At 53.1% G+C, this 15,016-nt stretch overlaps 1 protein-coding gene across 1 annotated transcript; it reads right to left on the bottom strand.

Annotated features, from left to right (window-relative positions):
- Positions 1-637: 637 nt before the first annotated feature.
- On the bottom strand, positions 638-13,703 carry CR2 (complement C3d receptor 2). The gene is made up of 18 exons (XM_049770758.1): positions 13,583-13,703; positions 11,783-12,172; positions 9,672-9,860; positions 9,498-9,597; positions 9,282-9,364; positions 8,326-8,733; positions 8,061-8,237; positions 7,898-7,988; positions 7,593-7,669; positions 6,911-7,318; positions 6,326-6,413; positions 6,037-6,119; positions 5,296-5,700; positions 4,342-4,527; positions 3,002-3,190; positions 2,642-2,665; positions 1,969-2,044; positions 638-728 (listed from the first exon to the last, which is right to left on the bottom strand). Exons 1-18 carry the CDS (start codon positions 13,701-13,703, stop codon positions 638-640), a joined length of 3,186 nt encoding a protein of 1,061 aa, XP_049626715.1.
- Between the last annotated feature and the right edge of the window lie 1,313 nt (positions 13,704-15,016).

Genomic DNA, 15,016 nt, shown 5'->3' with positions numbered 1-15,016 from the left:
AATGCATGAAATACACACCTACATATACAGGCACACATATATACAAACACATATATACAAACATGAAATATACACAGCACACATGCATGTATACATGTGCAATACAACACAAACATAAAGACAAATACACACAACACACATATACATACATATAGCAGGCATATAAGCATGTGCAATACCACATGCACACACTTGCATGCACACACACAGTTGCATACACATACATATACAGATGTTCAATACACTCCTGCACGCACAATGCACACACCTGTGTGCACATTCCATGCGTGCACATGTACACCACACAAGCACAACCACAAACTGACTCACTCCCCAAGGCTCTCCCCCATTCAGCACTGTGGATCACAGTCCTCACTCCACCCTCAGCTTCCTTCTCAGCTCCTCTCAGTCTCCTCTAGCTTCACTCCCAGTGACAGAGCCATTTATTTGTGAGCTTGCTCAATAGGCTGTGAAGGAGGTGAATTAGTTATTCATTCTACTGAACACTCAGTGGAACCCAGTCATAAAGTAGGCTCGTAAGCCATTCATGCTACCGAACATACAGCAGGATCTGGCCATCCCACGCAGTGAGAAATGTGAATGCTAGACATCTTGTTCCATACCAGTTTGTCTCCGATCAGCTTGCTGGGTTGTAGGGGTCAATGGAGTAGACTTCCCGTGTTTCTAAGTGGAGGTCTTCTTTAGGGCTGCTGTTCGTATAATAATTGCTGATGGAAGAGGAGTGCAAGGCTGTCACTCATGGCCATTATGACTGTGGGGAGCAAATGTCTGCTGCCTCCCTGACCCATCACATGCAGGTGCCTTTCATGCCTGATTTATCTGGTCTTGAAAATGTCCTGAACTCATTGTTATAGGTCACAGTTTGGGGAAGGAAAACAGATTATCACAATTCCCAGCTTGGAGAGTAGGAAAAGAGACAAAAAGGCTTATAGGGCTGAAGCTATGTCCCTCATTCATCTATGCTCCCTCAGAATGATGTCACAGGGTTAGGGTACCTGCTTTGAGTGTTCCCAGTCCAGTGTCAATCCTGGCACCACACCCTCAAGCCCAGCATGGAACCATGTCACTGAGACTGCCCAGTCCCAGGGCACCACATGAAGCAGATGGGCACATGCACAGCTGTGATAGCAACTGGGCAGTGAGAGGGAAGGAGATAGAGACCACATTTTCTATTTATTCGAATCTCCCATTATTCTGTGCTAAAATTATTTTATGACTTCCTGTAAGAACAAGGCAAATGCCCTCCCATTTTTCTGAAGACCTTTGTGTCCCAGAATTCTGAGAAACAAGCCCCAGCATCAGTTCCTAGACAAAACCCTCAAAGAAATTACCTGGCCCCTTAGGCCAAGACTTCTCTCCTGGCTCCTGAGATATGTGGTTAAACTTACACTGTTTCAGGGCCACATTTCAACTCCCTTACTACACAGTAAGCACCCCTGCCAGGTCCCCTTCTCCATCACTGCAACACCTCTGCACACTCTATCTTCCCATCTTTTGCCCCTTTAGAAAGCCAGTGACCACTCCTGCTTGGGTCTGCAAGTGTTGAGGGTCTCCCTGCAGTGTACCAATATGGGCCTGGCGGGGTGTTCCAAGGTATTAGAGATGGAAGTGTCATTGAACGCTCCCAGGGATTCTCCCTGCCATGGCTCTTCCTGGTACCGCTACCCTCTGCGCAAAACACCTGCCTCATGGCATCCTCACAAGTGGTGGGGGGTGGGCACCCCTAAGTAGACACTACCCCAGGCACATGAATGCCAGGCACATGGATGCCTGCCCAGCCACCCCCTGCAGGCTTCCCCATCCCCACCCCCAAATCCTGAGGTGCTGCCAGGCACTATCTGCCTGGGGAGGGGGCTACAGCATGGGATGGAGGCCCAGGAGGTTATCTCAGACTTTCACTGAGGAGCTCCTCTGTGGGGTTCAGCCCTGAAGCAGACCCTCGATTACCGTTCTCTGTGCTTCAGGATCATGCAGAAAGCGACAACCACCAGGCAAAAGAGAAGGATGATGCCCCCAGACAGACCTGGGGGATGAGAGAGCCAGTTGGTTGGAGCCAGCCCATGGGACCCCGTCCTCAGGAGACCAAGGGCTGCAGGGCACTGGCCACACTCTTGCTACTGATGGGGCATGCAGCTAGATGTCCAGCTCCTGTCCCTACAGCTCAAAAGTCACTCTCCCTTCAGCACTTGGGTGATACACATTTCACAGCGCTGTCCTGATGTACATCAGAGTCCCAGGATGGCAGCCCTACATAGGGTTTCATCTGTCATGCAAGGAGCCAGCACCATGTTCTGACTCCATGAGAGAACACCAAGGGGTGACCACGCAGGGACACTGTGCAGGGACAATACCGGGAGACACCCATGCTGCCTCTCTACCTCCAGCCCCTCCTTCAACACAGCTCACTCCCAGTCCTAGAGCAGATGTCAATCCACTTCCCAAAGTGACCCTAAGCAAGCAGTGGCTTGTGTAAATTGTTGGGCACACTAGATAATTCTGCTAAGATCATTCAAAAGCGCCAGTAGACACTGAGCATCTGTGAAAGAGCCACAGAGCACCAGGAATGTAGCACCCAGCCCAGACCCCAGCTGAGGTTTCATGCATTTTCGAGAGTACTTACCCAAGATCAGAGGAACAAGCGGCCCTGGGGAGACATGAGCCATGAGAATGTTAGTGAAGCTATTTGGCCCAAGGCGGCAGAGTCCCAGGGGTGGAGGGGCTCAAGGGCACCCAACTCCCCTTGCCACCCATGGGGACTGTCCCCTCCAGCTTCTTTGGTTATGTTGCACTAAACAGTTCTGTTTTCTCTAGCAGCTCATCTGCCTTGGATTCGGCTTCAGCCTTGGCTCTCCAGAGTCAGACACCAAAGGCCCAGAACCAGAGTTCCAACATCACCACAGTTGAGTTCCTGACCCAGCTGGAGATCCTACAGGGCAGCTTCTGACCACCCAGGAATTCTCGCAGAATGACCCTAACCTACCTGGGGATTTGCACATGGCCAGTGGCGGGTTCCAGCCATCCTGTTCCTCACACTGGCTCTGGGAGCTGCCTTCCAGCGTGTACCCATCTGCACACTCCACTGTCACGATGGCCCCATACTGGTATGTCCTTCCGGGCTCTGGCCCCTTCTGTACACCATCCACTTGTGTTGGGGAGCTGCAATTCACCTCTGCAAAACAGGGACTCATGTGAGCTCCTGCTCAAGCAGAGTGCCAAAGTCACACAGTGTTCCCAGGCTGTTATGAACTAAAGACCCTTGCCTCAAATCTGCAGACCCCCTTCCTCAGATCTGCAGATCCCCTCCCTCAGATCTGAAAACCTGTCTCCTCTTTTCTGCTCCCATTTGACCACAATGGAGTTCTATGAGGGTTTCTCAGAGACAAGACCTTGGGACTCTGAGACACTTCCCTCAATGTCCACAGATAGTTCCTCACACATATGCACACATGGCCCCAACCTCTCCACTCAGCACAGGGAAACCCCCAAGATGTAAGATTCTCGATTTAAATCCAGACTCAAGACTTGTTCTTCAATCTACATAGACCATCTGATCATCTTATATTACAGTATCCATATCCTGGCACCTCATCTATATTGCAGGGTTTATGTAACACCTGCAACTCAGGTGGTCTGTACTGCAGAATCCTAGAATTCAGTGACTGCCTAGACTGCAAGGGTGGGACCCACTGGACCCCCAAACAATAGCCTGTGTGCTGGCCCAGCACCCACCCATTATGAAGGGCTGGCCTCTATCTAGTTGATTAAAACTTTCTACAGAATACGTGCACCGTCCTGTACCATGCAAAGGAAAGCTTCCCGTGATTGCTGCATTTTATTATATTTGCTACATATGCAGACACACATGTGTGCACTCACATGCACATACACCCATATAATCATATACCTAGACACATACATATGAATACACACATGAACATATTTGTGCAGACACAAATATATACATGAATAGATGCATGCACACCTAAATGTGTACGTGTAGGTCAATAAATACACATACGCCGACACCCAATGCACTCACACACTCACCCGTGCACATGAGAGGCTGCCCTGTGGCCAGTGTTATTCACCCAGTGGTTTGTGGTGTATAATTCACATTTGTCCCAGCATTCTATAGTACAAATAATTTCTATTGGTCTCAGATTAGCCACTGGACCAGTCTAGTTAATTCCACCAACTATGCTGATTCCAAGGCCCAGTGAGACACAGGTTAAAAGATCTGAGTGTGTGCTGCGGACTATGGGGTTCACCTGACTCCATGTTTTTCTCTATACTGGGGATCTTGGGGACTTTGGGACCCACCTATGCAGGACGGGAAAGGCTGATTCCATGTCCCAGCCTCTGTGCACATCAGCAATGTGGCTCCATTCAGCAAGTAGCCTTGGTTGCAGCTGTATAGGATGGATGTCCCAGGGATGAACCAGGCTCTGTCCCCACCAGTGTGGTTTCCATTGGGGATTAGAAGGGGCTGAGGACAGCCTTGGAAAGCTGAAGTGAGACAGGAGAGAGTAACAGCAGAGCTGAGTTGAGGACAGGGGAGAATAACAGCAGGAGCTTGGTGCTGCCTCGGGTGAGGGCAAGAGCTGAGTCAGCCACCGTCTTGGGGTCCAGGGTTCTAGCCCAGCATTGGGCACCCTGCGATGTGGACAGGTCCAATCTATTGGGAGGTCCAGGGAGAGAGAATGTGGTCAGCACAGGCCTTGTCCCTTCAGTGGCTCACATCTCTGTGGCTCTCAACTTTGAGCCTCAGAAAGACAGCCATCCCAGTAAGCACCCCTCACTAGAATGGAGAGGCTATTTGCTTGTATTGAGAAAAGGTCTCCCTAAAATGAGGTAGTACTGCCTAGAATTGAGTCCTGGGAGCTGAACTCAGTCAGCTTTATTCTCACAGAATGTCCCTGCCACCAGGGTCACAGACGGACCTCAGGGGAAGAACAACCCAAGACAGTGGGAGGGTGCGAGGTAGGTGCTCGCCTTGCAAGTAGCCGACTCCACTTAATTCCCAGGACCATGTAGGGTCTGCCTTGCATGGCCTCAAAACCACCATAACAACAGGAGAATTTGGTAATGAGCTTCAATCTCTGGGACCCCAACTTTCTGCCTGAACTACTGGTTCATCATGGGTCAACAGGCCAGACATTCACCCTAAAGGTCTTTCACTCATTCTGAGTTGAAGGTACGACTCCCACCCTTGGGCAGGGCTTTTGCTGCCCCTGGGGGGGGGATAGCTGAGGGATGGGACTGTTGCCCTCTCACCTGTCTTCAAGCAGGTTGGCAGGCCAGGCGCCCACATGCTATCCTGCTGGCAGACAATGACATCACTGCCATTCAAGACAAAGCCAGGGTCGCACTCCACTCGCACGATGCTCTTGACGGGATATGCTGTGTGTGGTCCCGACGTCAGGCGTCCATATCTTAGCTCAGGCTCTGGGCATTGTGGCACCTCAACCACCCGTCTGCACTTGGGAACAAGGCCACTCCAGGTGGCCTGTGTTGCCGCCTGACCCTCCACAGGGCTGCCGCACCGCAGGTTTCCCTCTCCCTGCAGCTGGAAGCCCGGCAAGCACACGTAGGAGACTTGGCTTCCAAAGGGGAAGGTATGTGCAGCACCCCCAGAGTGTCTCCCATTGTCGATGGGAGGTGGGGGTGGGCAGTGCAGCTCTGTGGAGAGGTACAGGGGTTGCCCAGTAGGTACCAAGGGCCAGTGGGCAGCACAGAGACCCAAGCAGCGATATCAAGCAAGGCTCATTCTGGCCCCAGAGCCTGAGCTACATCTTCAATAGAACTAAGACATCCTCAGCCCGGTAAGAAAGCACAAGCGAGGCAAAGGGATACCACAAACATGGACCTTGCTTGGTCATGTTCAACCCCACTGCTTCACCCTGCCTGATGCCCCCACCCTGGTCACTCCCCTCATTACTGTCTGCTGCCCCACCCTACCTGCTGTACCCAGCCATGCCCACTACCCTCACCCTGCCCACTGCCTCCTGGTCCTACCTTGGCAAAGCGGGACTCTCTGGAACCAGACCCCCTGCATGGGGTCTTCACACTTGCGATAAGCAAACTCCTTCAGATGGAACCTAGACAGAGTCACTCACTTCACTGGCTGCCCCTGGCCTGGCCTCCAAGCACCGGGTATTCAGTACAGACATCGGCCTCAATGAAGGCATTGTTTACTCCCACTCCTTTAAAAATGCAAAGCTCCATGTGCTAGTGGGTGAGGGAGCCCCAAATCCTCCAGTTTCACATGAAAATCCTCGAAGGTCTGCAGCACAAAGTGACTCACCCATCCTGGCAGGACGTATTGACTGGAACCACAGTGGCCCCGGCTGGAGGCTTCTCTCCAACTTCTCCCAAGGGCTGGCATGGTTCCTCTGGGGGAGAGAGGAGCATAACTCATGCCTGCCAGCTGTCAAGGACAAAGCAAGCATGGACCCTCTAGAAACCGAGCTTGGTGCGATTGGCTCCCTACCAGGAATGGTGCCCGGGTGCCAGGGACAGCATCCCTGCTCTGCCTGAGTACTGAGCATGCAGGCTGTGGGGAGAGCACCCTGTGGCCATCAGCACAGCATGAGTCCCACAAGTGCCTTGTTATGAATTGGGAGCCACTGCCCAGGGAGCGGGCCTGGGAGATCTCCCTAGGTCCAAGAGATCCCAGAGAATGGCAGAGAGAACCCCATCCCAGGACACAAAGCTTGGAGAACAAGACACACATGACACACACATGCATACATATGAGAAACCTGCACACATGCACATGTACTCCTGCATAGTCACATATGAACAGTCCCTGAACAGACACCATGGCCCCATATGTATGGCCTGTCTGGCTTCATTTGGGTATGGTCCAGTGAGTTGGCCGGGCTGGTACCTTGTTCACAGATGGGTATCTCGGGGTCCCAGGCTCCAGCAGGTCCACAGCGAATATGTGCGCTGCCCTTTAGAGAGAATCCGGGGGCACAGGCAAGATGCATGCTGGTGTTATATGGATATGATGCATTCTGACTGGGTGTCATGTGCCCATTGGCTATGTAGACTGGGGGGCAGTGCACTTCAGGGAGCAAAAGCTTGCAGATGGGGGCTGGCCTGCTCCATATGCCTCTGGCCTGGCTATTGCTGGTGCAGCGGAGAGTTGGCTCCCCTATCAGGGCAAATTCCACGCCCTGCTCTGGCCCTGGGTGGCAGCTGTAGGTAACTGTGGTCCCATAGGGCACCTCTTCCCACGGGCTTCCACTGTGTGTTCCATTGTGGATTCGAGGTGGTGGGGGGCAGGTGATCTCTGGGGAGAAAGGGAAGCAATTGAGGCCTAGCAAGATGGAGCACTTTGGGCTGTAGATGCTGGTTGTGGGGGTGGTGGATGGCTGGATAGAGCAGAGCCAGAGTGAGCCCAGGGTGAGCCCAGTCTAGGCTCCAGCTGCCCCATCTTCTCAGTGGTCTTATGGAGGACAAGAGGGGGCCGCAGGCCTCCCACACTGCAAATGGGAACGTGAGCCAATGGGTCCCTGGTTGGTCCCTTCAGGGTACTAGCACCCTCACCTGATCTTGACACTCACCTTGACAAAGACGCTCCTCCACAAACCATGGCTCAGTTCCCTGGCATGGCTGGTAAATGCTGTTGCCCAGCCGGAACCTACATCAGAGATAACCTTGGCATGGGGTCTCAGGGAATGGTCACAGGATAGCCAGAGCCCAAGGCAGAGCTGGGAGGTTGACATACCCACTGGCAAAGGCAGAGGCAGGGACAGGGGCAGGGACAGAGAAAGGGGTAGGGACAGAGGGGCAGGGACAGATGCAGAGGCAAGGACAGGATCAGAGACAGGATCTGTCAGGTAAGCCCCTCCAGCCTCCAGCTGCTTACCCCTCTCCACAGGATGAGCCCACACGCTTCCTGATGAAGTGGCCCTGGGGCCTCTGAAATAGCCGCTGTCCCGTGGGCCTACACTCGGCCTCTGGGGAGAGAGACAGTTAAGAAGCCGCCTGGGGCAGATAGAGGTATCGAAACAGTGCAGGAGGACAGGCACCTTGGCATCGCGGCACCTCAGGCATCCATAGCCCGTCCCGAGAGCAGCGGATGGTTTCTGGTCCCACCAGCTTGAAGCCAGGGTTGCAGCTGTAGTTCACGGAGGATTCTGGCTCGAACCGGACACTGCTGCTGTCTCTCTTCTGCCCATTGGGAATCTGTGGGGGCGCAGGGCATTCTACAGGAGGGGGAACACGCTGACGCCGGATTCTTCATTGGGCAGAGTCCAGCCCCACACTCCGATCTCCCTGAGAGATGGTACCCACCCTTCTCACAGACAGGGACTGCGGGGTACCATGAGCCCTGGACCATGCAACGGGCCTTCGGGCTGCCTCTCAGCATGAAGCTGGGCTCGCAAGCAAACTGCACCGTGTCGTTGTAGACATATCGCTCCTTCTGCCCTGCAGATACGTAGCCTCTGGGGAGCTGGGGGGGTTGACACATCACGGCAGGCACAGACAGCTCACAGCGGGGTACCGGCCTGTTCCAGATGCCCTGGTTCTGACGGTCAGCAATGCAGCGGAGGGTGGGCTCGCCCACCAGTACAAAAGTCACCCCTGGCTCTGGGCCCGGGTCGCAGGTGTAGGTCACGACACTGCCAAACTTGGAGCTCTTTCCTGGGGTGCCTGAATGCCGGCCATGGAGAGTGGGCAGCAGGGGTGGGCAGAAAATTTCTAGAGGGTCAAAGGTGTATGGACATGTAACTTCAGGACCCCACGAACTCAAAGAGCGTACAGTGAGCACTAAAAGCTGTCAAAAGAAGTAGCCAGACTGGGAACAGGAACAGAAGTTGGACACTCCCAAGCAGCCCTGTCCCCATAGTCTACACCTGGGCCTCCAGCTCTCTGGGCTGAGGTGGAAACTCCGAGCATCAATCCCGGGAGCCACTGGGTTCAGGTTCTAGTGTACTCCTCCCCCACTCCCAGGGGGTGCCTAAATTCCTTTAGGAAGAGGAGCCAGGACCAGATTTAGGCTGGAGGCCAAACAGATGTCTGTTGTCTGTTGTCTGTTTCCTGACACTACGGTGAACTTCCACCCTGTTTTGAGATATGGGGACTCAGAGCACTTAGAGGGAGCAGGGAGAGCCCAAGGGGAGCACTGTAGAAGCTCAGAGCCCAGGTTGTGGAGAACTGGAAGTCACTGAGGACTGTGGGAGGCAGACCCTGGATCTGCTTCCTAAATTCTGCAGGTGAGCACCTGATCAGGAGCAGTGACCCCCTACCTTCACACACAGGCATCTTGGTCCAGATCGCCTGCTGCTCAGTGACAACACAGAGGCTAGTAGGCTCCCCACGAAGCCGGTATCTGCAAGACAAGGATTTCAGGATGCTCAGAGAATGTCCCTTCCCTGCCCCCCCCAACACTGCCCCTCAGTCAGGCCCAGGCCCTGCTTCTGTCCCTGCAGCCATCCCTGGACCCAGACCCACCCTGCACTTACCCTTCATCACAGGAGAATCTCAAGGTGGCACCAGGCTTGAGGTTGGTTGGTAAATTCAATCGCCCATGGGGAAAGAGCCCTGGTTGTTGACACTGTGCCTCTGTGAAAGTAGCAGCAGGTGAGCAAAGAGTCTGGTGTCTACAGGCCCGAGCCTTGGGAGGGGCGCCTGGCTACCTTCACAGTGGGGCATGACTGCACTCCACTCTCCAGAGGAAAGGCATCGGATGGTTCTGGCGCCCACAAGCAAGTAGCCAGCCTGGCAGCTGAAATTCACGGCCAGTCCGGGGGCAAAGTTGCCTGCAGCCTCCCCTGTGTGCTGTCCATGGTGCAGGGCTGGGAGTGCGGGACATTCCAGGGGAAGATCTTCACACACACACACAGGAGAAAAAATGTCAGGCACTGCATACACTTTGTCTCCACTCAGCACAAGCATGACACAGATATGCCAAGTGCACACACATTATGTGCAATTACACGCAGATACACACAAATGGTATGTGACTCCATATGGATGCACATGTATACACATACATGGGATGTGGCCTCACAAGAGCATGTGATATGCACAAGCATTATTATTTCACACATGACACTCATGGCACCTGCATGGCCCAGGGCTTAACACAAACACATGTGTAAACATATATGAGACTTGGTAACACACAGATATGTGCATATAGCACTTTCGCAAGGGCACACATCCATCTTAGCGAGTACATGCAGAGGCATAATGTCATGCACATACATGTGTGTTTGCATATAGATGAACTTGTATGACAAGCCATTCCATGAAAACACACATGTAACACATGCTGTACCTAACACATGTGATCAGCATAGTCATAGGGTTCCACTTGGAAAGCACAGATGTGTGTGCTTAGCACATATGTACTCATAGTAACCATGCTTAAAACATGTGAATACAGGTAATGCATATGTGAATAAGCATCGTGAGCACATGGGGATGCATGTGACACATCTACATGTGTGCAAGCAATGACACAGGGTTGCCATGTGGCCAGCACTATGCACATGTTACCACACAATATCATATGATCCACATATATGTGTGATTCATATACTCCATGGTATTCAGGTTAATCAAGCTGGTCACATTGATAATCTCACCAGTAACCCTTTGTCACTTCCAGTCATAATTCACACTGATCTTGTAAAACTGAGTTCTGGGAAAGGGCTCACTATCACCCACAGTCTCGTCCTACTGTTAATACAGGCTCTGATCAGTGGCTTAGGGCTCTACCAGACACATATCTGCACACTTGCCTTGCCCTAGCATCTCCCCCAGGTGACACAGAGAAGTGGGTCTGCATTGGTCCAAAGGAGATTTTCCCCATTCATCCCACTTGGTGATTTCTCCTGACTTCCCAGCACTTGGATGGATAAGTACCATCATAGAGCCCTCATAACTCAATCATATATATATATATGCTAAAATACATATGATATACATATACCAACTCCTTGATGTAGAATGGATGCATAACATTCTTTACTGAGAAAATCCACAACAATGCTGATATTAAATATATATATATATATACACACATACATATATGCTGGTATAATGGTTTACACAGTGTTACTATTATATAAGTTACACCTAGCAGTTCTTGGAGGTTCATGCAGTGCCAAAGGTCAGACTCGGGGTCTCTCACACACCAAACCTCTACTGGGTCCCTTAGAGTCAACCCCTACTGTAGCATGAAGCTGTGCATTTGCTCTAGTATTGCAGCCCCTGTTGCGGTGTGACTAGAATTTAAGATTTCTGTGGCAGGGCAGAGCAAACCAGAGGACAAAGTGCTAAAGAGCTGAAAATGGACCAACTTCAAAGTCTGAGGCATCATCATGACATGTCAGGACATCATGACATGTCATCAGCTCCTTCCAGAGGAGCCTTGGGCCCTTGACTCCCATGAGGTGCCACACTGCCCCAAGTGGGGTGTCCATCAGGGAAGCCCTGGCTCTTGGCAGAGATGGGCGCCCATGTCTCCCTCTCCTAGGATATGTGTTGTAGGATATGTGCTCCCAAGAAGGAGCAGCATGGCCTCTGTGGAGGAGATTGGGGTACAGTTCCCCCTTTCTCTGACCTACAGGTTGTCTGATTCTCATCTATGTCCCCATCTCTATCACTGTCCCTATCCCCATCCCTGTCCCACCTTTATCATCATAAGTGTCCCTGTCCTGTCTCCATCCTCATCCCTGTTCTGACTTCATTCTCATCCCTGTCCGCACCCCTGCTCTGGTCCTACAAAGACCTCACTTACCGCTCTCACACACGGGCAGTTCTGACGGTCCCCACATGCTGTTGGCCTGGCACCAGACAGTCCTATGGCCTTTCATGGTGAAGTTGACATTACAGTTGAATGTCACACTGATGCCGTGCACATATGGTGGCCGAGCTTGCTTGTACTGGTACCCCCCGGGCACCACTGGCTCATGGCACCGAGCTGTTCTACTGTAGGTCTCACAAATCGGGGGGTCCTTGTCCCAGACTCCGGCCCCATCCATGCTGATGCACTTCATGACTGCCTCTCCAATGAGACGGAAGTCCTTCTTGCATTTGTACCTCAGCACCGAGTGTAGGGGTAACTGCTCTCCCAGCATAAAGTTGTTTTGACTGCCATGGACTATGGGAGGGGGATCACAGTGGATGGCTGGAGAGGGGAGAGGACATGTGTGGACACAGCTCAGAATAATAATATATGCACATCACTTCCCCATACTGCCTGACCCCTGGCTGCAGAAGCTGCCAATGTCCTGGCAGGGAGGCCAGGGAAACCACTGGGTCCAGGTCCAGGAGGGAGCAGTGAAGTAGGAACAGCCAGGAGCAGGGTCCAGGCTTCCTTTGTGCACCACAAGGGACCAGGGCAGAGCCCACAGCAGAGCCACAGTCCATACATCTCAGGGCCAGTGAGGGACTCAGGAGACTCCATAGATGGCCCAGTGAGACCATCACATCTCTCCAAGAGCTGGGGCCCCAGAAGACTGAGCTTCTTCTGAGCTGGGGGAGGGGGCCACAGTCATCTGAGGGGGCACCCAGGGCACTGCCAGACTGTGAGTATGGATGTATACAAGAGTTTGGAGTGTGTAGGAGTGTGGGTATATAAGGATGCAAGTGTACAAAAGTGTAAGAGTGAATGTGATACTGAGTCTGTGAGGGTCTGAATGAAGTGTGTGAGTAGGTGAGATTGTGTCTATGTGAATGTATGAGTGCAACTCTGCATAAAAGTGTCATTGTGCACAAGACTGCATGTGTGTGTATATGAGTGCATGATACTATGTGAAGAGTATAAGTATCTGTTTACTTATACACACAAGAGTGTGTGAAAGTGTGAGTGTATGGTATTTGTGAACTGTGAGCATATACTGATGTCCCTGTGGTTACCTGCATGGTAAATTCCATGGAGTGTATGATCTGGGATGTGCATGTATCTGGGGCAGGGTGTGTTGTGTGTGTGGAGCATGTTCCCTACAGGGCAAACACATACTGACAGCATGAGACTTGCCCTCAGGCTCCACAAGACAGCACCACTGGTGGGTCCTGATCCCTGATCCTGGCTCAGGGAGCCCTTGACTAAAGGGGGGATTGGTGACTTGGAGTCACCAATGGAGCAAATGGTGGGGGTCAGGTGTCCCTCAGCAGAGCCACAGGTCTGGGGTGAAGCATGGCAGAGTCTCTAGGGAGGTTGCAACTGTGACGGTGCCCACCTGTGCTGAGGGGACACTGGCCTCTGCTGCAGAGCTGTGGACCCAGGCAGGAGGCAGGCCAGGGGGGTGAATTCTGGCAGGAAAGGATCAGTCTCCAGCCTGCAGCAAAGCTGGTGAGTCTGGACTTCAGGGGCAGAAGCATAGCACACTTGGATTGACCAGACCCTGCCCTGCCCTAGTCAGTCACCAAGCAGAGGTACCTGAGAAGGTGGCAAGTACACTGTCCTGGGGCACAAGGTCCCAGCAGCACCTTGAGGAGCCAGAAGAAAGGGGAGGAAGCGGCAGAGCATAGTGAGGAGTTACAGGAGCAAGCTATCGGAACAGCTATAGAAGCAGAAGGGCAAGGAAGTTCTTACAAGAGAGCTCTCCAGACAGGGACACACTGTTAGGGACACAATCTGGGTCCTCCCTAGACCTGTCGTCAGCCCATCCTCTCTGGCCACCGCCCACCCTGTAGTAGCGGGTTCGGCTCTCCATTTAGACCGGGAGGTTGTCCCCATCACACCCCCGGCCCCCATAGAAATATCAGGTCTGGGTGTTAGATGAACCCAGCCCCGACTATGTCCAGCTCATCTCACGTTCCTCGGCTCCAAGACCCACGTCAGCCCCAAGTACCCAGAGCTCAGACAAACAGGAACCAAAGAAAGCGCAGCTGGGTTCGTGAGCATCTTTGCGGGAGTGCGGTGGTGGCGGGCGGGAAGGCGCACGGCTCGCAGCGGGAGACCGCGGGGCCCGGGTGCTGCCCCTGGAAGCGTCGGGAGGGAGGCGCTTGGTCTGGGTGCTGCGCCTAGGGCGCGGAGCTTGAGTGCCGGCTGGGGAAACACCGGGAGTGAAGCGCGAGCCTGGGTGCTGCTCTCCCCCCAGGAAAACTCCAGATGTTGCTCCGGGAGGTCCCGGCTCCCAGGGCTGCTGCGGCGGGTCCTCTCCGGTGTTAGTCTCTGTTGTGCATCTCGAGGCACAGCCCCTGCCTCCCACGCCCCCACCCAGCTTTCCCCATCCCGCTCACCGAGAACCCTGGGCGCACAGAGAACCAGCAAGACCCAGAGCAGTCCGGAGGCCCCCAGGCCCCGTGGCAGCCTCGGTGGCACCATGTGGGACCCGAACCTGCCAGACTCCGGAGGGATGCGGGGCTGCTGGGGCGGGTGGCAGGAAGCCTGGACGGTGCGTCCTTAAATAGCTAGTCACCCGGGTGCTCTGCTCGCACCTGCGGACGCTGGGCGGGCTGAGGGTGGGGGGCGGAGCTGAAGGCGGGTTGGGGGGGAGGGCAGGGCTTAGGACCGAGGTGCCCCCCTCCCAACTTACCCCCAGGTTCAAATGAGGCCTCCTTGGTCAGATGCATTGCTCCACTTCAACCCTCAACACTGGCTTTTCTCTAACTTTTACAATCCAGTACACTTTATGCTTCCATTTTTCTATTGCTGGAAGGATATCTTGGGTGCAAATTCCTACAGGTGGGTTCTCTTGGCAATATTTCTCTTGTTGAACTGAGTCCAAAACAACTGCTTGAAGAAACCATTGTTAGCACAATGCTGGAGGAGTCATTGGTGGAAGGTTGGTGTTTGTGCCTCAAAACTAAAGAGAACTGGGGCTGGAGAGATAGCATGGAGGTAGTATGTTTGCCTTGCATGCAGAAGGACAGTGATTCGAATCCTGGCATCCCATATGGTTCCCCGAGTCTGCCAGGAGCGATTTCTGATCATAGAGCCAGGAGTAACCCCCTGAGCAATGCCAGGTGTGACCGGAAAAAAAAAAAAAAAAAAAAAAAAAACAGAGAGAACTGACCCCTCTCT

Source organism: Suncus etruscus, chromosome 3 (genome assembly GCF_024139225.1).
Source record: "Suncus etruscus isolate mSunEtr1 chromosome 3, mSunEtr1.pri.cur, whole genome shotgun sequence".
Lineage (NCBI taxonomy): Eukaryota > Metazoa > Chordata > Mammalia > Eulipotyphla > Soricidae > Suncus > Suncus etruscus.
The sequence above is the reverse complement of the archived record's forward strand: the minus strand, read 5'-3'. Positions and strand labels throughout refer to the sequence as shown.